Source organism: Numenius arquata, chromosome 6, assembly GCF_964106895.1.
Source record: "Numenius arquata chromosome 6, bNumArq3.hap1.1, whole genome shotgun sequence".
Lineage (NCBI taxonomy): Eukaryota > Metazoa > Chordata > Aves > Charadriiformes > Scolopacidae > Numenius > Numenius arquata.
In genome coordinates, this window is record NC_133581.1 from 57714899 (window position 1) to 57738270 (window position 23372).

General features: G+C 38.1%; 1 protein-coding gene across 1 annotated transcript in view; it reads left to right on the forward strand.

Annotated features, from left to right (window-relative positions):
- Positions 1-22576, forward strand: part of YLPM1 (YLP motif containing 1) — a 38953-nt gene extending 16377 nt beyond the window's left edge. Inside the window, exons 6-21 of the mRNA XM_074148446.1 lie at positions 2701-2806; positions 4687-5167; positions 6341-6433; positions 6834-7008; positions 7157-7302; positions 7658-7845; positions 8521-8583; positions 8874-8993; positions 9279-9455; positions 9675-9758; positions 10021-10104; positions 11591-11677; positions 14720-14771; positions 19961-20091; positions 21626-21805; positions 22164-22576. Coding sequence (XP_074004547.1) covers positions 2701-2806; positions 4687-5167; positions 6341-6433; positions 6834-7008; positions 7157-7302; positions 7658-7845; positions 8521-8583; positions 8874-8993; positions 9279-9455; positions 9675-9758; positions 10021-10104; positions 11591-11677; positions 14720-14771; positions 19961-20091; positions 21626-21772 — 2134 coding nt within the window. The 3' untranslated portion in view covers positions 21773-21805; positions 22164-22576. The remainder of the gene's footprint in view (positions 1-2700; positions 2807-4686; positions 5168-6340; positions 6434-6833; positions 7009-7156; positions 7303-7657; positions 7846-8520; positions 8584-8873; positions 8994-9278; positions 9456-9674; positions 9759-10020; positions 10105-11590; positions 11678-14719; positions 14772-19960; positions 20092-21625; positions 21806-22163) is intronic.
- Positions 22577-23372: the final 796 nt, after the last annotated feature.

Genomic DNA, 23372 nt, shown 5'->3' on the forward strand with positions numbered 1-23372 from the left:
GTGGGAAGCCCATTCTGTGGAGACGGTGCTCCTTTCCTAATTCATTCCTTGGTTTACGCACTAATGGCTTCATTTCTTTCGCCACAGCATGATAGTAGGAGCTCATGTGGAATAAGTTATTTGGAGTACCTTCATCACAGCTTTTGTGGATGGTAATCTTGTCTTAAATAGGTGGTTGTCCTTTTCCCCAAGAATATGATATTCCTTGTTTGTTACTTTCCAGGAAAAGACCTGGCCACATCACCTGACCAGTATTTTTGTTGTCCTCAAATGAGCTTGTTAGTAATTGCTTTTCAATCTTCTTATTAGTGTCAAATGAGCTCATTGGTAATTGCTTTTTAATACTTACCTGTCAAGATCTACGTTAATGTGGTTCTTAATTCACACAATGGGACCCATTTAATTTCTGGATACTGCTTACCTTTTAATTAAACCATACCTGGTTTTTTTCTTTTTACAATGCTCCCTCATTTGACATCCAGCATCATCAGTGAATATTTTTGTCAAGCTTGATTGGTTTTAGTTCTGAGGATATGGACGCAAGAGCTCACAAGACCACGTTTTAGAAAGCAACGACAAGACTCCCTAAGGCTTTAATAGATGTATATTTCAAAATAAGTAATTGAGTATCTTCTTAAACATCGGAAACATCCTAGGTCTCAGTAAATTTAGTAATATTAGAATGAATGGAGCACATACCATCTATCCAAATGCCATCTTTGTGATTTGGTGCATGAATTTAGGTGCATTAAATGTATTTGAAAAAAAACCCCAACAACTGTTTTTGGTGAATGAGATCTTTCAGAGGAGATTGTAGAGAAAAGAGGAAGCATCTTAGAGAAGAGACAGAAGTTCATCCTATTCAGGAATTACTAAGAGATCGCTAAGGATTGGTGCCTAGTAAAGATATGGGTTTAATTTCATAAACAAGATATTACGCTAAAATAACGGGCGATTAAAATGAATGTTTGGTTGTCATTATTACATTTACATTTAACCATATTGAAAGATATAGAGATGTTTTGCACTTTTCTTGAAGACGTTTTGTTTTCAGACTCATAAGATTGCTAAGCATCTGTCCCATATGGAAGGCCTTAGTTGCACGCCAAAATGCAAGAAAAATAACTTTAAAATAGAAAGGGATAACTTTTATTCTGAATAATCTTTCACTGCAATTAGATTAATTCAACAGGCGTTAGTAATTGTGAAACCTGTGTTATAAAGCAATATTTGCCAAAAGTTTGGAGCAATAGATCATTTTCAGCTTCCTGACTTTCCTGTTGCCTCAGATTGCCAGGCATATGTTTTGCTGTTTAATTGGCTAGCTGCAAGCCAATGGACTTAATCTAGGGACCATAGTTTGGGAATCACTGCCAAAGTGAATAATATATTAGGGCTGAAATATTTAAACACAGAAACTAAAACATTTTATGTAAGAAAGTAGATATATATACCCCTTTCTAAGCCAGTAAAAAGGGGGAATATAAACATGACACTGCTGATAATGAATTTTAATATGAGGATGATCTTAAAAATGAGTTATGCTTGTACTTCTCATCAGGTTGTTATAAGCAGGTGACCCCAGTCTGAAGGGTAGGAACAACTTAAGGAGATTGCTTATGATATATTTTTTGAGCCAAGAGTTGTATCAGTAGTGGTGCATATCTGCTTTCATCTCCAAAGGTAAACCCTTCATCTGGTTTTGCTTTTATTGTGTGTAGAATAGCATACTCTGAGCTGCAGGCCGTTCTGTGTTTATCGTCTGGTGTATTTTTCTGAAGCCAGGTGTAAAGAAGACCTTTTATGTCCTAGCAATTGCTCAGTTTACTCTTTGTACTAATGGAGCACTTTGGATCCCTTTCTGTGAGCCAAGTTCCCCTTGCACTGGACACTGAACAGATGGGTTGCTAGTCAGGACAGCCCCTGTTGTGCCCAGTACAGAGGGATCCCATTCTTAGTTGTTCTTTGGCCACTACTTTCATACATGCAATTAATATGAGCAAAGAGGTATCAGCAATGAAAAAAAAAACCTACATAAAAAGATGCAAATGAAAACTGAAAGGAAATCGTATTGAAGAGAGAGATCTTGGTAATCAGGTGGTTGTAGTGTTCACTACTGGTCCTGGTCTCTACTCCATAGACTAGATAGCATTTTGATATATAGAATTGTCTGGGTTGGAAGGGACCTTTAAGATCATGTAGTCCAACCATAACAATAAAACGAGGAAACAAAAGCTAACATCGCTGCTTTGATTTTAAATGTTGGAGTCTCTGCGGTGCTTTGTGTTGGCCCGAATCCTGTTAGTCTGCAAACCAGAGCAAGTCACCGAGAGCACTGGGGCATGCATCTCTGCTGGACTTCTGGTTTGAAGAAGGTGTTGTCAGAAGCTAAAATCTAGCTTTGCTCTTTACTGTCAAAGTGGGACTGGTTCTGGCCAAGCCTAAAAGCATAGCTGCATGTTGCAGAGGAAATTTGTGATCAAAAAAGAGGGCAGCTAATATATTAAGTACCTCCATGGTTAGGTGAATATGAAACAGGTTTATGGATCATAGCATTGACCATGTAAAGCCTTCTGTGTCCTTTTCTTCTTTGGACTTGGCCCCTAATGCTAGTGTAGTATGTGGTTTTCACTGTAAGCATTGATTTAATTTTTCACTTAAGCTACAGACTTATAACATTTTCCTGTGATTCATGTGCAGAGAGCAAAAAGAACAGCTACAGAAGTTGAAAGAGTTTAAACCTGACATTTCCACACAGGACTCTCCTAGATCACAGAACACAAGCACAAGGCCGGGTGCCTTCCAGGTAAATTCATCTTGTGTTAAATTAATAACATGCTGTTAGCAATTACTATTAATGTGTATGTCAGATCAGTTCTGCACTCTGATGGTCAAACTTCTCTATGGAATGCCTCCCGAGCAGCCCTTACAACCTCATCATTTTTCTGCTGAGGCAAAGAACTTTGTCATTTCTTTAGAATTTCCAAAGTCTTTCTTACTCATTCAGTCCACTCTGTCTTCTGAGCATGACCCATTGGGGACAGTGGTGCATGGGGTGCACAGCCTAGACTGCTGTGGGATGATGTGCAAGAAACGGTGAGCTCTTCCAAAACAGCGGTGTAAGTCTTATGAGAAGACGCTCCTGTTCCCTGCCTAACTAGGTTCTGATGCTGTCTTTAATTCTGATCTTGCTTAGCTTTTTCTACTTTGAGAGCTCTCTTCTCTCTTGAAGAAGTTAAAGGGAGAAATTTGAGGTTTGGTCCATCAGAAACTGAGATATTTCAACACAGAGTGGGCATTAGCTTTCTGTTTGCTGTTGTTATTAGGAATTCTCATTACCCTCTGGAATATCATAAAGTGCGCGGAAGCTCACATTTGTGTGCTTCTGTGACTTCATCTCTCATTGTAATGCAAGTTACTCCTCTGCTGCTTAATCTCCTGGTTGGTTCTGGGAACTCTTCTCCACTGCTCATATTTGGTTTTTTGATAATTCATACCCGGTCAGAAACCAACTGAAATTCTGCAATGATGTTAACTCAAGTTTATAAATCCTTCCTAGAACAAATAAACAATTTTGTTAAATATATGTTGGAGGACATACCGAGTCGATGCACAGTCTTTATTCTTCATCACATCTTAACCCCAAAGTTACTGGTACCAGTAAATTTAGCTGTACTGACCTCTGGGTCTGACATTTAACCAGACCAAGCTTTGTTTGTCCCTCCCTCCAGAGAAGCATTATGCAGTGAATGAAGCACTGCAAGTTTTCTTTTTGCCTAGTTGACGTCTTCCTTGTTTACAGTGTCCATAAAGTAAAATAATGGAACAGATTTGCTACCAAGAACTGCAGATGTGTTGATGCCTTTAGCAGGTGACTTTTCCCAACTTGGCTGTGTTGTATCTCAGACTACTTCACCAATCTGCCTAGAAGCGTTCAAACAGCTGTTGTGTTTCTTGGTATTCTTACCTTCAGACTTCTGCTGTGACTTTGAAGTGTTATTACAAAGTTCAGCTTTGCATCTATAACCGTTCTGCAAGTTTTGTTGCATGTTGGTAATAAGGCTGCCTGTAACTTGGCATCTGCTGTGATGCTGAAAAGACTCTTGTGACACAGCACATGGGGTTCCATGAGGGTGTTTGGTTCATGAAGGGGTTTTGTTTTGTTGGGTTTTTTTCCACTGTGCAAGACCTCCCCATTTCTTATGTTGATCTGATGTTGATTTCATTAAGAGGTTTCCAGGTGATTCTGCTCTCTGGGAATTTTTCCAGTGACTTCCAGAAAGAAGCTGGCCTTATCAATCGATCCTTTTGTGCCTCACCAAGCTGCCCTACTTTCAGACTTTTTCATCCTCCTCACAGACAGCAGGAATCTTTGCAGACAGCAGGAGTCTTTGGGAATAAAACCGTAGACACTTTTGAACTGAGATAGGCCTACTGGAGCTTAAAGTGGTAAGGTTATTTTGAAGGAGAAAATAAATAGGACTTAAGTCTTCACATAGTGAACGAACACCAAATTAATTCAGGCCACCAGTTGTTGAAATATTGTCCTCCTACTTATAGCACCTTGATGGAGGTACTACAAAATGCTTATGATTTGATTACCAATTGCCGTTGTGCTTACTGACTTACAGAGGATGAGAGAAGGTTAGTTTACAGATCTACATTAAAAGTGCTTTCTGCATCTAGGTCTCTTCTCAGCTATCTTCAGAGGCACCAGTAGAAGCCCAAGCTATTAAACCTTCTCCTGCTGTTATTATAAAGCCTCCCGTGTTGTTCAGACAGCCCACCCCTGTGACAAGACCAAGTGCCCCACTGACAAGGCCTGCTACACCTATGACAAGGCCACATGCTCCAGTTTCTACTCCAACTACAACCCCAAGTCATGGTCAGTCTTTAAAACCATCACCTTCTGCTGTGGAACAGGAACGCTGGGATGAGGATTCTTTCCACGGACTCTGGGACACAAATGAGGATAAAGGAGCAAATATGGAGTATGAGTTGTGTAAACAGGAGTCAATGATGCCTCCACCCGTCTCCTCGCCTGTGAAAGTACCTGCCGTTCACACTTCCGTTCCATCAGCTGTACCAGTGTCTCTTCCTCCAGTTATTCCACCGGTTCCTAAAGCACCTGTAATTCAGCAAACTGTGGATTATGGCCATGGGCGAGGTGGGTATTACAGTGTATTTGTTTGATTTGTAACAGAGACCTAATTAGTCCTCCTAGCTTCTTTCTAAAGGAGCATGCCACACAAAGCAGGCCATAGATGTTCTGCAGTTGACCTGTGGACTGCATACATTGTGACCTAGTGATAAGCAATGCAGTTTTAAGGAGGCTGTAACCTCCAATCTTGAGTTTAATGTTTTCTTCAGTGCTGTGATAATGAGCTATTTCATGTGAACTGAATGGTGTACAGCCATGTCTGCTTCTAATAAACACCAACTGATGTGATCACATCAATGTGTTATATTTAGATTGATACTGATACTTTCCATTAATCCCTTTGTAGCCGAGCGTGGAAATAACTGTGCTAGAAGGTACTTTGGATTGTTACAGTTCTTAGGTGTGACTGAGTAAATTAAAGCAAAACGTGACTGGTGTTTGCATTACTTATATACTGCTTAACGGGTGTGAGGTACCCACTAGTCAGGGAAGGAGACAAAGTTCTAGTTGCGAAGGGCTTGCATCCTAAACAGGCATTTAATACATAAACAGTTAAGGTCTCTGATTTTTAGCATTGAGCTTATCAAAGCTAAAATTCAGCACTAGTTTTTTAATAGAATTAATTTCCCTCATTCTTAGTTTTTAACAGGGGTGAAGTCATGTCGTAAGGAAGTTCTTAAATTGTCCACTGTCGTTCAAAGAGGGCTTTTTCTCTCGCTTAAGGTGCCATAAGATGAATTGAAGCCATACTGATTCCGTTAAGTAAATGTTTTACTAAAAGCTGTTAGAAAAATTGTCACTGTTAGGAATCTAAAGTGAGCATTTCATTTACTAACCTTGATGTTACAGTAGTTCTATGAGTTATTGGAACTTTCAGAGCATTTAAATGTTTATAATCTTCTGACTGTGCATGCTACCTGAACTCACCTGAAAAGGCAGAAGTTCCATTCTTAAGACAAGGTGGTACGCATACTTACACACAAGCCCACTACAGACTTCCCAAACCACGGTGTTGTGGAATTATGTACAGCTCTTTTTGCATTATCCACTAAAAGAAATTTTGCTAAGTTATTCTAGTCACTTTTAATGCCATTGACTGATTGCTTTCATGACAGAGGAAAGGAAGTGGAAGAGGGTTATTTTAAGACTTTGATTATTTTTTTGGTTATTTTTAACCAGATATAACCACCAGTAAAGTGGAACAGATTCCATATGGGGAGAGGGTAACCCTGCGTCCAGAACCTCTACCGGAGAGGCAAACATTTCAAAAAGGTAGGGAGCGCTTGGCTAGATCTTAGACAGTTAGCTCTTAAGTAAAGTTGTAAGGCACTAAAAGTGTATTTTAAACTACGTAACTCTTGTTTAAGCTAGAACCGCTTTATTTTCTTCAGAGGCCCATAAGAATAGGAGTTTATATTGTCAAGAGGAGTAACGCAGTCAATGACCTAGCTACTTTGAAAATCTAGTTTTGTAGCTTTAAGTATTGTTTCATGGTATGGTTGTCTGTTACAGTTTGGAATAGAGATTCAGTGGCTGGTTAAGTCCATCCTAGCCCTCACGTATGTTTCTATATATTTTTCTTCCACTCTTGTTTGTTGCTTTTCCTTCAAAAATAATAAAAAATTCAGAGTATGTTTTAGTAGTTTGCATTTCCATGGGTTTCTACTTTCAGAGCACCCCGGTCGTTACAACAGAGAAAGAGATCGTGAGCCTTATTTTGAGCGTCAAGGTAATTCCAACACAGATCATCGGGATTTCAAGAGAGAGCGGGAATTGCACAGAGACCGTGGTTCCGTGGACTATGAACGAGAGAGATTTGAAAAAGAGCGGCACCCCCGAGATGATAGGTACGTGGTTTCGCAACACTAAGGAAATCAGTACAGTTCAGGCTGCATTGGGCATCGGGCTGTGCATTTTGCCTGTGAGGTACATGTTCATTTCTTTCTGGAATCCATAGTAGAAATTCTAGAAATACACAAAATACTGTTTTGGCAGGGTTCTTCCTACTACACCTTCAAGGACTCAGTCTTACCGTGACAAGAAAGACCATCCTTCCTCCAGGCGAGGTGGCTTTGAAAGACCACCATATGAACGAAAGACGGATCGTCCAGCATATGATCATGGGCCTTCCATGTTTGGAGGTACGGTTTCTCAGTCTTGAAGCCACGCCAGAATATTATGAAAAATAAGGACTCGCAGAGGTGAAGATTAATTGGGAGAAGATTAATTGATTTGCAGTATTTTGTTCAGTGTATATATAGTTCGGGAAAACTTATTCGGATGGTGTCATGTAGTTTTGTTTCTCAGTGGTGATAAGATCAGGAATGCAACAGTTATACTCTTCTGAAAAATGTCTTTGATTGCAATAGGTTCAAGATCAGAAATTTGAATTATTTTGAGGACAAATCTGTGAATTTGTCCTAAAATAATGAAGGTCTGTTTAAATCAGCTCAGCTGGGTATGAACATCTTAATTTTTTTATTTTACTGAACTAAGAAAATTCTTCTGTCCAAACACTGGAATTTGAAGGTGATCGTAGAAATTACCCTGAGGAAAGAATTCCTATTTCTGCTCCATCAATGCCTCGTCAGCCACCACCTGCTCCACGAGTGGAAAGGAAGCCAGAATCTAAAAATGTAGATGATATTTTGAAGCCACCAGGACGGGATAGCAGGCCGGAGAGGGTGAGTATGAATTCTGAAAACATCAATCGGTTTCTACGAGGTCTGTATTCAGATAAAATGCTCATCAGTTTAATACAATGGTAACAAGCCTACGTTCGAGGAAGCTCTAGAAGTTCTTGGTTCCTTTTCAAATGCCTGGGGTGTTGTAGCATAGCTATTAGGAGTCAACAGAAGATGTAAGCTTCCTGGGAATGCTAAGATGAAATTCATATTAGTAGGTAATGTATTTTAAATTCTTCTGAGTACTTGGGTGTTTGGTGTACTTGGTTACATCAAACACCAAGTACACTTGGGTGTTTGATGTAACACAGAAAAGACTTGACTTTGCAAAAGTCAGAGATTTGCCAATGCACCATATAAAATAAAAAAGAACAAGATTCAGGCTATAAAACATTTAGACAAGTTTCAGTTAATTTTATCTGAACCAGATCTGTAACATCTTATGTAATATTAGCTGCTGGGATGATTAATATCATATACTCTTATTCTGTGGAACTACTACCATTTCTCACAGCCTGGTTTGTAAAATAGGCAATGAGGCATGGAACTGCCTTGGCTTGATGATATGCAAAGTGTGAGCCCAGAGCACATAATTTTCTAGAAGAAGATTTTCGCAAAAGAGATTCTGTTAAATGTAGTACAGAGTCCTATTTTCTTACATGATTTTTGTTTCAGATTGTAATCATAATGAGAGGGTTGCCTGGCAGTGGAAAGACACATGTGGCAAAGCTCATCAGGGTATGTAAACAACTGCTGACTGTGTAGTGCTGCATGTCTCTTACGCGCGTTTCCTCTGCTGTTTTCTTTCTGTTTGTCTGGAATTTCAGCCTGTTGTTATTTCATGTTCCATGTCTTCATATGGCATCTGAATCCCCTCTACTATTAGCAGGCATTAGGGATACTGCTCTCTTCTTGTTTTGAATATAGAGCAGGGAATTGCTGTTTGCCAAAAGCGTTTGGAAGATCCTCAGTAGCAGAATGGAATTTTTACAGCAAGAGGATATGTTTTCTTTTTGCTTTCCTCCCAGGATAAGGAAGTAGAATGTGGAGGACCTGCACCAAGAGTGCTCAGCTTGGATGACTATTTTATCACTGAAGTGGAAAAAGAAGAGAGAGACCCAGATACAGGGAAAAAAGTGAAAAAGAAGGTACTTTTAAATCAGTTGCTTATCTTCACAAAGAAACAAGACATTCTGGAACAAGACAATGGCAATCAGAATTTCAGTCTGTGGCTCTGGAAGAGTGCAGTGTTCTGTGGCCTGTTTTTCAAAACAAGTCAATATAACTTAATGGCAGAATGGGCAAATCCTTAAAAATTGACCTGGAAGATGCTTTTCTCATAGCGGTGTACTTTGTGGTCATGACATTCAGCAATTGAACATTAGCAATTTAATAGGTGTCCTCTTTCTTAAATGCTTTTGTCTTTGATAAAGGTGATGGAGTATGAATATGAAGCTGATATGGAAGAGACCTATCGTACCAGCATGTTTAAAACTTTCAAAAAGACCTTGGATGATGGCTTCTTCCCCTTCATTATCCTTGATGCTATCAATGATAGAGTGCGACATTTTGAACAGTTTTGGAGTGCTGCAAAAACCAAGGGTTTTGAGGTAACAGAGCCTAAAAAGCATTTGAACTTGCTAGCACCTGTATGCTGGTATTTCTAAACTTTTGAATGCAGAGTCCCTCTCACATCAAGGAAAAATGCTGTGGTCTTACAGTTATAAATTTACCTTTCTTAGAATGTACAACTGCAGAGTGTATTACCAGGCAGAAAAAGAGCTCCAAAAATTGATCTACAATATTTAATATTGTCTTTCTCTTTCTAGGTGTACTTAGCTGAAATGAGTGCAGATAACCAGACATGTTCCAAGAGGAATATTCATGGACGCAAGCTAAAGGACATCAGCAGGGTAACTGTATACATCTGGAGTCATAGGATTAATGATAAGTTTCATTGTGCTTTCAGGCCTGCTGTTCTTGGAAAACTATTGACCTCTTTTAGACTACATAATGCTTACACTTTTCCTCTAAGAAGAGTTGGTAGTTATTTCATAGGATTGATTGAAATTACTTTCCTTAAGTACAGATACATCTTGTTCATAATCAGAAACCACATTTTTCATTGAATCTGTTACGTTTTTAGATGCTTCATTTTTGTTTGTTTTTTGTTAGATGTCTGATCACTGGGAGGCAGCACCACGTCACATGATGCGCCTGGACATTCGTTCACTATTGCAGGATGCTGCTATCGAAGAGGTGAGAATCTCTGTGCTTGCTAAAATTACAAATTATATAGACGTGACTATACTGAAAATACAAAGCCGAGAAGGGTACGATCACAACAGGGCAGGTATACTTGGCACTGTAGAAAGTGAGAATCGCTGAGTCAGTCAAGTGTATTCCATTATTCTTATCAACTACCCAAGCATGAAAGTACATGTTACTTTTTATTACCTTTTTGGAGCCCAGACTTGGGCATCTTTGAGGAAGAGTTGAAGATGTTTTGCTGTTTAGCAACTGTTGAGTACCAATTAAATAGGATCATTGCGCTCTTAGATGAAACTCAGCACTTTTTCAGGTTACTGGATTAATTGGACAATAATTTGAGGAAGTAGTTTGATTAAATAAGTAAATAAACAAATTTTAACTTCTCAATCTCTGCTTTGAGAAATACAGACTTGAAGCAGAAAATTAAGAAAAAAATAAATAACATGTAGCAGACGATTACACTTGCTGTAGAAGTATACTACCTTTTTATTCCATTTGCAGTTTGCCATGACATGCATCTTTGGTGTGTCAGCCTTCTGTATTGTTGCATTCTTCTTTAGCAGATGTTTCAGGAGCTCTGGCAATAAACTAGTATGTTAATCATGCGGTCATTGTGAATGTACCACAGCTGCACATTGCTGTCAGAACAGCTCTTGCCATGGCCATAGAAACTGGTGAACTGCTGAAGTAGGAAGAGAGTTTACTCTTTGCAGTTTGTCATGAGGTCAATGGGTTATTTCTGAATCTCCAAATTCTTTGTATCGGGAAAATAGTAATCTTTAAGAGGACAGCAAAAGACTCAGCTCTCAAGTAGGCTCAGAGAAGAGCAGATTTGGGATTTGCTCTGTGTGCATCAAGGTTTTACTAATGGTATGAAAAACTGTGCATACTTTGAGAGTTTTAGGTATTCCACGGTATACACGTGAATCCCCACTAGAGTCATGGACCCCAGAAAGTATTCCATTAGATGGGCAGGGTTAGATGCATGTCTTAAAGCATCCATTTTCTTTATTATGTTAATATCTGTGGTTATTATTCTTCACTGTGGTATCTGAATATATAAAGGTAAATGCTTGATGTTCTATGCGGAGATCACCATTCCAGTGATGCATAAATGGCAAGTTGAAGACCTTTTTCTGAGATTGCAAGTTTTGAAATGGGATTGTGCAGGAAGGAAGAGTAGTATCTTTCTGTTACAGATACTGGTAGCGCAAAGAATGCGTGTGAGGGAAGAGAGCAAACAATTGCTACGTTCCTGCAGTTTGTCACGCCATAGCTAGAAGGAAACCTGCTTCTGAGAGAAGACAAGATGGAGCCAGTATTCATATATATTGCATCATCATACTTTCCAAGATGAATCCTTTCTTTCCTCTCTATTTGAACTTGGAATCTTCTACTTACTACCTACTACTAAAATTATAATAATTATAAGTCAAATATTGCTTTGTAAGTCCATGCTTGTGCTTTGGAACAGGTGGAGATGGAGGATTTTGATGCAAATATTGAAGACCAGAAAGAAGAAGTCAAGAAGGATACAGCAGAGGAGGAAGAAAGTGAACTGGTAGGAGACACATCAGCCATCTTTAACAAAATGTTTGTTAATGTATCTGAGGGGCAATCTCAGTCTTATAAATGCCAACCCATTGCCATTCTTAGCCATGCAATCTTAATACTCACATTTCTAGTCGTTTGTTCCTTAAACATTTCTAGGAGAACTTTAATGTCATATTATTTCTAACTGGTTTTTTTTAAGAATCTGTGAGTATATGCCACAAACAGCATTATCAGTGGAGCATGGCAACATGCCTCTTACAGACATTTATAAATTGCACTACACTATAGCACTGTCTTCCAGATTATCCAAGAATTATACTAAGTAGAGGGATGGGAAGAATGGGCAAAGATCAATTTAGCTTATTTCCTTTCACATGTATAAGGAATTCTTCTCAACTGGCACAGTATATGACAACAGTTATGAAAAAGAATGCTTTCTCTGCCAGGGCTCACTCACTTTGTCAGTAGGAATTTCCAAGATGAGGGGTTAGGTCTCTTGGATAAATGAAGGTTAGAGAATTGCCCTGAGGGCTGGTGGTTTTAGGTATGTATTTAAAAGGCTACAGAAGTCTTCCTAACATAACTTCTTGGTATGTGTTGGAGCTGCAGCTGGTCAGTGCTTGATGAGTTGAATGTGTCAAACCTTAGTTCCCACAACCAAGCAGTTAAACTCCAATAAACAGGAAGTAACCAAAAATATCTGAGATGACGTCTCAGAGTCTTTTTTCTTGATGGAAACTTACTATTCCTCAGCAGTGGCAGTTTAGAAAGCAGTTGAAATACAGAATAATAAAAAAGTTTAGGAAGAGTGGTTTTTAATAAACATCTGTTTTTTTGCAACATGACTCATTTATTCTCTTTACTAAATTATTCCTTGGCACAGAGTACGAGACTTCATAAAGTGTGGTTAGAACGTTTCAAAGATGCATCCATGTTTACAAGAATATGGCTGCTAGTCTCATTTCTTGGAAATGAGCTATATCTAGAAGAGAAAGTTGTCTTTACCTTTTGAGACATCTGTGCATAAATGTGTGTGTGTCGTCTGTGTGTGTTAATGGGCTCTGGGGAGTGTCCTGATTTACAGCACATATAACAATAGGACCTTTTCTTTATGAGACAAGGAGAAAGCTTGGTGACGAAAACAATGTAAACTATTAATAACTAAAAGTAATCTACATAGAAGGATGTTTTCTATTCAGATTCACAAGAGATGAAAAATAGCAAAGAATTATCTGCTGTATGTAATCTCTGCTATTCAGTCACATGGCTAATCTCAAGACAGAGGTATGTCAGACAGAAAGGTGAAACATTACACTGTATTTGGTATCTGTTGCTTTCTTGAGAGCAGTTGGTAAGGGTTCTTCATTTTGCCGCATTAAATCCTGTGGAAAAAGAGAGGTCTGAAGCTCCTGCCATCTGGCAGGTGTCCTTGGAATATCCAACTGTCTTGTACCAAAGGATGAAGTCTGAATCTTTTCTTATCCTATCTGAGAACCGGGATACTGTACAGATTCAGCACACAATAGGTCATTTCACACCATCAAAGTCACTCTTTTATTGCTATTATCAACTCCTATAGGGTTGCTTGTAGCATTTAGACAATTCTTTCTTTTCTGTGCTTGATGGTATGAACTACTGATGCATTTAACTTAGTGTTCTCACCAGCGTATCACACATCACTTTGTTCAACACAGGCTTCTAGCTGTGGTGTAAACTTTTTGAGCAAATTTTTATGTGCAACTTGGTTTAAAAGTATAAATATACATATATGCATGAACTTCATTTATTTGTTACAAGGAAATATTGCAGCACAAACTGTTTTAGTTTTTATTAATTACAGATGATTAAAAACAATAAGACAGATTTGATAATCTCAAGTCACTTGATATATGCTTGATAGAAAAAAGGTCTTTCAAGGATTTTGGAAGAGCAATGCTGAACATAATCAAAAGCAGTGCAGCTCTCTGGAATAGTACACTGATTTAGTAACCTTTAGCATTAACAAATACACGTATATATTTACCACAGTGGAGGCAACCTACAAATAGAGCAGGAAAAAAGTTAGTGTAATAAAACTGGTCTGTGGATTGTTTGTTTTCTTGTTGAAATCTTCTAGAGTAGTTCTTTTCCCTCTCTATTAAAAATCATTCTTAAAATAATGAAATTCTCACAGTGGTTCCATTTCACTATGTTGAGCTTTTCATATGATTGCAGAGAAACATAAGTAGTTTTATACCAAATCTGAACACTTGAAATGAGTTATAAGGGGTTGCTTAGTAAGGATTTACTTGTCTGAGAATATAAAATGAAAAGATAACAAGAAGATATCTAAAATAAATGCCTTTTGGTTAAATTTAGTATCATTATGTTCATTTACAATGAATAAACTGGCTAAAGATCATTACGTGTAAAATGTAGGATGACATTATTTGTAGGGAAAAAGTGTTTTAAAAGAATCATTTAACTAAGAGGGTTAGTTTAAAATGAAAAACAATGCTTAAATCTTAGTGATTCAGCAGATGCTCCCATTTAAACTGAAAAAATAATTTTGTTTAGTTGTGGACTAACCACTTATACAAGAATTTAGTATGTTCCTTCAAACGGATTAAGTGACTTGTGTGTAGTAAATCTGGGAATATATTCTTAAAAGCTTATGACTACAGGAACTTTTTCATTTGTATTTGTAAAGCTTTGAATATTCTTTATGCCTGATAAGTTGTGTTGCAATAACTTTGCCACCTGGGATACTATAATATAGTAATTGTGCATGCAACGCCAGTCCTGTCTGTTAGCCTCATTCTGGAGTTCTGTGTTTGCAGAGGGCAGCACTCTTGTAACGATTTGCAAGGGCTGCCAAAATCACTGAATGGGAAGCGGATGCAGAAGTTCTGAAATCCTGAATAATTTGTTTCCTTCATCTGGTAACAAGAATTGTGCCTTACAAAAAGAAATACCTTAAGCTCCCATTGTAATGCTGTTTCCAGTTCAAAAGTGATATGCATGTGTGTCTCTCTCTAATCCTCCGAGCTTCTCTCTGTGTATGATTTAGGGTTACATTCCGAAAAGCAAATGGGAGATGGACACTTCTGAGGCAAAGCTAGGTGGGTATTTATTTTTTCCTGTTTCTTGAAGTTGGTATCTGATGATGTTTTCAAAACCTGAATTTTCATTTTTACTGTGCTTCCTTACCAAAGACAAATAAATGTATTGATCTCATACACGTGTCTGAAACTGCAAAAGCATCTATACAGAAAAGGAATTTGTCTTCTGACAGAAGCAAGGGCGTTATGGCTTTCTAACCATTGCTGTTTTATATACCCATTAATTGTTCTTCCATCTGTTCAAGGAAAGTACTTTGTCTTAAAATTTAAACGAAATCAGTATTTCTGTTCTCTATTCACCTCTTCTGTATTATGAAAAACAAAGAGTCAACTTACATTGCACTGCATTCTTGTTCATACTGCATACCTTTTTTTCAAGCCTAAACGTCATCAGTGACTTCTCACTTTCTTGGAGGCATGCCTAGTAGCTAACTGTGGTGAAGATGTTTCTCACTCTCCAAAATTGACGTGTGTCAGGACAAAGTAGTGCCATGCTTTGAAGTTGGTTCTGAATGATTAGGCCTCGGTGTACCTTTTCAACAACTTAGGTATTGAAAAGTTAAAAGTTCATTATGCTCTTCAGTTCTGGAGAGTACTAGAATTCTTCAAAGTAGGATGGAAAATGAACTTTCCAGGAGCACAAGGGCACCATTTTTGCTGCACTTGTTCTAATTAGTGCTGCTGATTGTGTTAGACATAAGTGTTAATATTAGGATTTCGTCAAAGTCAAAAGCAACATCCAGGCTGAAATGCATGCACCACGGCTATGGTGGAAGGCGTACACATGGAAACGGGTTTCTGGTCATTATGATCAGGTTTGGTTTGTTTTTTACTGAATAGTAATGGTTCTAAGTGAAGATTTTATCAATGCAATGTGCATAAAGCTGCTGTTTTCTGTCACGTCTGTGAGAAGTAACAAATCTCTGAATTGGATGCAGCATGTCGTAACATTTTGAGGTTCTGCTTCTGCATGTGTGGAACGGCCCTGTGTGTCATTACTTTCTAATAACCAAAATCACAATTGTACCATAGAAATAGCATTAGAAGTTCTGGCTTACATAAACCAGCTTTTCATCTTCTGCTATTAACTGCTTAGTCAACACCACCTCTTCTGCTGCTGTGCTCTCTTTTAAGTCATTTAAATATTTGTGGAATATATTGACGTTGTGGCACCTGCAGCACAACTGGAGGAGCCTTGTACTCAATGATTCTGGCATATCAAACAGCTAGGCAGTTTGACAGAATTAATTCAGGATTGCTCTGCATTTTTGTTATAAGAATTGATTGTTGTAATATCTTAGGATTATTTCTTAAGTTTATAATGATTTTTTTTTCTCCAATTATGTATGAAACAATAGTACTGGAAAACTGCATTGCTGAAGAATGCTCTGATACATTGTGCTGTATTCCAAATAATATAGACTTCTTTAAATACTGAGTAGTAGGAATAGATGTGTTGTGCTGCGTATGGTGAACCTTAAGTCATCCCTTGCGTTTTACAAATATCACAGGAGTCCAAAGTGTGTTCTAAAAATATTTAAGTTTTATGTGTAGTTTGTAGCAACGTGGAGACTGACTGCAGCAGAAATGTATAGATAGCTTTCAGAATCTCTCTCTCTCATGCTCAAATACTGCTAACAAGTAGAAACAAAGAACTATGTTGTGTTTCTTTCCGTATGAAAACTCCTTAATATAAAATGTCTCCACTTAAATGTAAAATGGGGAGCGAGCAGCAGAATCAATTTTATGCCAAAGTTACTTGCAAGGCTGTTGCAATAATCCTTTAACGATCAAATTCCATTAACAAACTGGATGTTAGCATGCTGCAAGACACAGATACAGGTGCTGAGAAGGTCTTCCTATTAAATCCGTATTCAAGATTTTACTTTATAACTACCTTCTAGATTCATTTTTATAAATATATAGAACTATAGATGAAAAGTAAATTTTGACAGAGCACACATTTTAAAAAAGCCAGGCATTCCTATGTAATGAATGCTGTTTCTTTGGAAAACTGCTCTGTAAGGGCAGACAACTTCTAGCTCAAGGTATGCATTATAAGCACTTGCAGTCTGTGAGTAAGAGTTATTATATTTAATTCGCAATAAGACTTTGTTGTAGATGACCAATTAAAATTAGTTCATGAAAGGCATTAAACTGTGGTATGCATTTGTTGTTCCAAAGTTGAGTTATTTCCTGGGAGCTGGCCTGCCCATTAGGTTTATTGCGTTAAGTCCCAGAGGGCACACATTTGCAGAAGTGGTATTAAGTGCAGAATCCAAAACCAACACTGTAAGTCTTGTTCTGCCTATTTGTTTTCTTTCTTTTTTGGTAATAAGCCTCAGAGAAGGTCTGAAAAGCTTGAGTCCTTTAGCTGCAACGCTGACTTGTGACAATCACGGTACCGTGCGCCCCAGAGCTCTTGCTTTAGTTGAGATTTGCTTTGGCAGGGGTGATGCATTCCTCAGAGTATGTGTGTGGTTTATCATTTCCTTATGTGTTGTGAGTGCACAGCCACATTTTTGTTCTAAAGTCTAATCATTGGTCTGTCTCGGTGCATACTGCGCACAGGTTCTTGTATTTAAATTTACAAAAGTGGACTCACATTTTTAAAATTCGACTGTATTCAAAGTGTTCAGCACAATACTCAGTTTCAAAGTGCGGCTTAGTAGCAAGTTCTACAGACTTCCAGGAGAGGAGATGTGAGCTCTGGCTCAAACCACGACACCGAAGTTTTGATACCATTGTAAAATTTGCTCTAGAATACAAATAACATTTTACATAAAACCTTGTGGCTTTTGTATAAGAAGGGCACAAATTTAGCTGATTGATTCATTTAGGTTTTGAAGGAGGTAATTAAGTCAGTTACTTTCAGATGCTTTATCATTAAAATTCTAAAGGTGAGTTTGCGTTTTTTCAGAAATGCTGCTTCGTTGTTTTTAAAATTGCAATGGTAAAATGATGTTTGGTAGTTCAACACTAAATAATCATCTACCATAAATATTCATGAGCACCATTGTTACAAAATGATACCTTGTCTTATTTTCAGCAAAGAATATTCTGAAGTAATGCTTTGTGGTAGGCTCTGGACATTTCTGTAGTGTCTACTGCACGGCACGTGTACCTTGAACCATGAGAGTATGGATGGAAGCAGATCCCTCTGAAAGGCAATCCAGCTTAACACATGGAAGGAGATGACGTTTTAAAATAAATTCTGTGTAGCAGTAACAAAAAGGGACATAGGGGAACCTCATACTCTGCAGGGCCTCCTGAACTCCTCTGTTGAGGTTTGAGTTACACGTTTCTTGGTGATGTGTTCAGTTGGTCTCTCTGCAGCAGGGAGTGGGAGACAACTCTTCCTTCCGCACGGGTAATGAGATGGGCTTGCATCGTAGCGTGTTGCCTTCCAACAGGAATGTCCATGCGCAGATTGCCAACAGAGAGCTCCTGGATTTTCAGTTCTTCATGTTCCTAAATGCTCCTCAATGCATTTGTTACTCTCCTTTTTCAATGTCCTTTTGTTTGTTTGTTTTTCTGGAAACCCTTGTTCTACAAATGATCTACGCTGATGGATCTGAGAGTAATACTGAGGAATAGTGCAGTACATTATGTGCTGGAGTAACAGCGGAATATTGTATAAATGACTTTTGTCTTCTAGAAGGAGTGCTGTCTTTCTTTGGAGATGGAGCTTCAAATTTGGCAGATTTAACTTAGAGAAAAAGAAGAACCTTAACTGAATCATGTAATAAGATACCATGTAACAGATACAAATATTCTGCACTGTTTTCTTAAATGTTGGCTTTTTTAAAAGGCAGAGGGGGATTAAAATGTTTTCGTAGAAGAAATCCTGTATCTGTTCCAGGGAAATGCGGCAAAGGGTAGAGTCTTTAAAAATTTTAGAGTTGTATGAGGGAGAAATTACTTCATTAGTTTATGGCATTTAAATTATACTAGCATGTTTACATCTCCATTGCCTCACATTATCTTCGTTGTTGCTCTTTTCTCTCCCATATTAAGTAAAAAACCTCATCTCTGAACTGAACTTCTTTAAATACATACCTTTGAACATCATCTTCTGCTATCCAAAAAAATATGCTGCCTTGTATTCGGTTTATTTCTGAGGCCTTTTGTGGGTGAATTTAATTCCATCAGTGACTTCTGAAACAACATTACTGACATCACTGGAAATGGTTTACAGAATATAATCTGCCAATCTTAGTATTCCTTCTGCATATCCTTGAATCGTTGGCTTGTCAAATGGTAGCAAACATCCACAGAAGTACTAGGATTTCCTTTGACTTGTAAAGCCGTTTTTCATTTTCATGCTTTGTTGTTCGTAATCTTACAATGAATACTTCATCTCCTTTCCAAAAGCAGTTTTGCTACATAATTTCAGGAAGGTGGTGTTTTTTCACTGAAAGTAAGTGTCCATAGACTTACAAAATTTTAGAACCGAGCAATGGAATTGTTTCTCCTCATGCCTTATCGGTTCAATAAGAAAAAGAAGAAAACAATGACTGTTGGACAAATGTACTGCTCAAAATATTCATGACTGTCCTCTTACACCTCGAAACAAAAAGATTCTGAGATATATTTTTTTTTTGCAGTCCTGGAGCATTTTTTGAGTATGTTTTCCTTGTGGGGAGAGAAAAAGAAAGGGGGGAGGGGGAATCAGGGTTTCCAAGGAGCTTTTTGTCTAGCAGAAACAGTATCTCAAAAACTTGTCTTTGCATTAAATTATACGATCATCACTTGTTTCCTGATCCTGCATGTATGCCATGTTTGACACAGTATTAAACCTCAAATTTGGGAAAAATGCTACAGCTTTAGTATTGTGTTCAAATACAGAAAGGTGGATCTGTGGTTCCTAGCTATTGGTGGCTGTATTGTACCTGTAAGGACAGACTCCATATAGTGTGAACATCCAGAAGAGCAAACTTTTCTCCCTCATACAAATAAAAAGATGGAGTGTTATTGCCACACAGTTAATGTGAAAGATCAATAAAACTTGAAAATGCTGTTGAGTCTTCTCTAGTTTATTTCAACTCTCATCATTCCACCTGTCAAGACAAACTGGATGTACAACTTCTGCTGCTCATTCTTTTGAAAATTTTTCCACTCTCGTCTTGTTTGTGTGAATAATAGAAAAAAATTCTCCTTTAACTCTGAGGCTCTGTGTTTGTTCTCAGACAAGCTGGATGGTTTGCGGACTGGCACTAAAAGGAAACGTGACTGGGAAGCAATTGCCAGCAGAATGGAAGATTATCTACAGCTTCCAGATGACTATGACACACGTGCTTCTGAACCTGGAAAGAAAAGGGTAATAAATTTTCCAATGACTGTCCGTATATGATCATGTAATGGTCTCTGCGATAAAGAGTTTGTATCAAGTCATTCTGTGTCTATGAATATGACAATTTCACTGACTCACTTTTCAATTTGCTGTTCCATTAGATTCTGTAAGAGAATATTCTCAAGAGTAGGGTCTTCCAGAGGTAAACAGATTAATTATAGATTGTAGATAATAAAGATTAACTATACATGGCATGGGTTTTGAGATTGAGAATGGAATCATGTCCCGTTTCTTGCTGGGGGAGATGACGCACTTTGTTTCAGAGCAACCTGCAGAGTCCTTTTCTTATGCTGTATGTTTTGAGATGAGCTAGTGTGATATACAGTGCGGATTCCAAGACAAAGATGATTATTTTATTAAGCTACTTTTTTGTTAGGTTCTTTAATAAGTAGGCAGAGAAAACAGTACGCTGTTGTTTGTTCAAAAAGAAGTATCGGCTATGTAGGTTTTATATCAATTGAGTCTTGTAGATGTTACCTCCTGCATATACCTTGCATAAAGCTTGGGAGATGGTGTATAAGAAGTTGGCTTCAATCACTTTATATGTAGTTCTGTTCTGAACAGTGATGGTGGAAGAAAGCAAGCATTGCTTATCAGCAGGAGTGTCTGGGGAAATCCAGGCAGAACGTGGAATAGGGAGGTGCTGGCAGAAGGGTATTAAGCCTTGTCCCCAAGTTACAAATCATCCTGAATGGTCTAATCAGTTAGCATGGTAAGGTAGAGCTCCTTCACTTACTTTTATTTCTTGTCCTGCAATGGCGTGTTCCAGCTGAGTTTCTGGACTGTAGCTCTTCATCATCACCTCCCTCACTCCCCCCTTACTGTGCACTCCCTCCCAGGGGTGTCTGGGTTTATGGGTGAGGGAGTGACTATATGTTTGAATAGGATGAGTGCAAGTGATCTGCATGACCATGACGAGCCACAGAGGAGATGGCTGCAGCTGTAAAGATGGGAGATTACAAATGCACGAAGAAGTTATTTAGTGTAAAGAAATAGTGAAAAGATTTAAATAGAAATGTATCGGAGAAGATAGAGAAGAAAACTCCCTCGTTCACTCATTCATTGCCGAGTTGCTCTTTAACACTGTCTTTCTGTAGTTTCATAGTTGTCTTCTAGATGTTTCCATTGTGCAGTTGAAAGACAGGTTATACAGAAAATGAAGATACTTAATTAATCTTTGATAATTCTTCCTGCAGAAAGCATTGCTTTGAACAGAGAAATAATTGTAGTAATTACACATCAACTCTCAGAATTATAGCATTGAAATGGAAAAGGCTAATTATCCATAGCTTTCTTCTACTCTGTGGAACACCTGGGATATTCAGTTAAAAGTAATTGCTGTAGTTTCCATCTTTACCCATCAGAAAACAAAGTAATACTTACCTGTTTGAATGAAAACGAGTACAAATTAGAATTCTTGTACTATTATCTGCAGTGGAAAGCCTAGACTTGCCTCAGGATTTCTTCAGAGATTTTCCTACTGATAGTATGTTCTCCATAGGTGCGGTGGGCAGATCTAGAAGAAAAAAAAGATGCAGACAGGAAAAGGGCCATTGGTTTTGTTGTTGGACAAACAGATTGGGAGAAGATAACAGATGAAAGTGGTCATCTTGCTGAAAGAGCCCTCAACCGCACCAAGTATATATGAAAAAGTGGTTAAATGGAATTTTGTACCTTTAAGGTAAGTATTCAGTCTTCCTGAATGTTTATAGCCTTGATATTTTTTAGGTTTTTTTAAGAGTTGAGTCATATCATTGTTAGAGTTCTCCCAGACAAGATTATTTGATTTGGAGCCTTGTATATTAGGTGTCAGCTGTGCCCATGTCAATATGCACCCTCCTGTACAGCATCTAAAAATAAAAGGAGGAGGATTGTCAGCTATCAATCTCCAAACCTTATTAGCAGGAAGATTATGTTTTCATTAAAAGAGTAGCTGTGTGCCTAGTCCTGTCTAGTTCAGATTTTGCTTATTATATCTTAACGCTGACCATGTTAATTGCTGTTTTACTTGGTGTAACAAACTTTTCCTTTCTTTACAGGCCGTTTGCTCGGAGGAGAAGTGAACCAAGGTGTCATGAGCATCTTGCATGGGTTATGTCACTCCCACTTTCACAGTTTTTCTTTGTTACTTTAGTTTCAGCAATTTTCTTGAAATATTGGCAGATAACCGATGCCCTCAAAAAAAAAAAAAAAAAAACCAACAAATCCCACTGCTCCTAAGTGAGAGAGACAGTTTACTTTTTAATATTTTTGGAGGGGAGGGAGGGGGAGGGCCAGTAGTTTTAGCTGCTGTTTGTGGGATAAAGTGGAAGGATTAGACTGATGTTACCTCCACTGTACCGTTACAGAATGTTTATCACCTTTGCTTTGTGGCCGTTCTCGTTTTATACTGTATGTACCTTGTAGCTTATTGTATTAGGAAGCAGAACAATAAATTTCACTATAAACTCGGTGTTCTTGGTGGACCACGGAGCATGGTTTTTGTTTGACGTTTTAAATGTGGTCTGTGTTCACATGTTGACAGTGCTCAGAACCGTCCTTACTTGGAAGAGGTGCTGTGCTCATATTCTGGAATGTGTCCTGTCTTCTAGGTTTGTCACTTGCTCTTCTTCTCATAGGCAGCTCCATTAAAGGTCCCAGGTTTTGCTGGCCTTTAGGAGCAGTACCATTCTCATTCTTCCTGGAGAGGAGGAATGACCGTTATTTTTTTGGATCCTAGTTTCTCAATTATATCCAGTTTTCATTACTACATGAGTATAAATTCTATTGGATGGCTCTGAAATACTCAAGGTAGTAATGTATGAAAAACATTTCTTTAACGCTCAACTTGAAAAACAGGTACTACAGGGTTCTCTGGAGGGCAGCCTAGAAAATTCAGTTTTTTCTTACTATGTCTTTTAGCCAACACTGATCCCTATCAGTGGGTATTTCCATTCCTAAGTCTACCGTCACATAGAGAAACATCATTAAAAGAAGCAACAAAACCCAAAAGTTATACCCTTCTATTCCTTTAATAAATGTGTTTAGCTTGCTAAAAAAGATAAACAAATAGCAGTCCACACTATTAAAAGCAGTACAAATTCTTCACAGTTGATGGTGTCTCACTTCTGCCACAGCATCAGGTTTGCTGATGAAAACTTCTTTTGTCCTCTCAGGCTTTGAAGCAAATGCCTTGTGTTAACAATGTTGTAACCAGGCAAGGTGTTTAAATCTGAAAAGAATTGCTGTTTTACTGGTGAATTGATTTT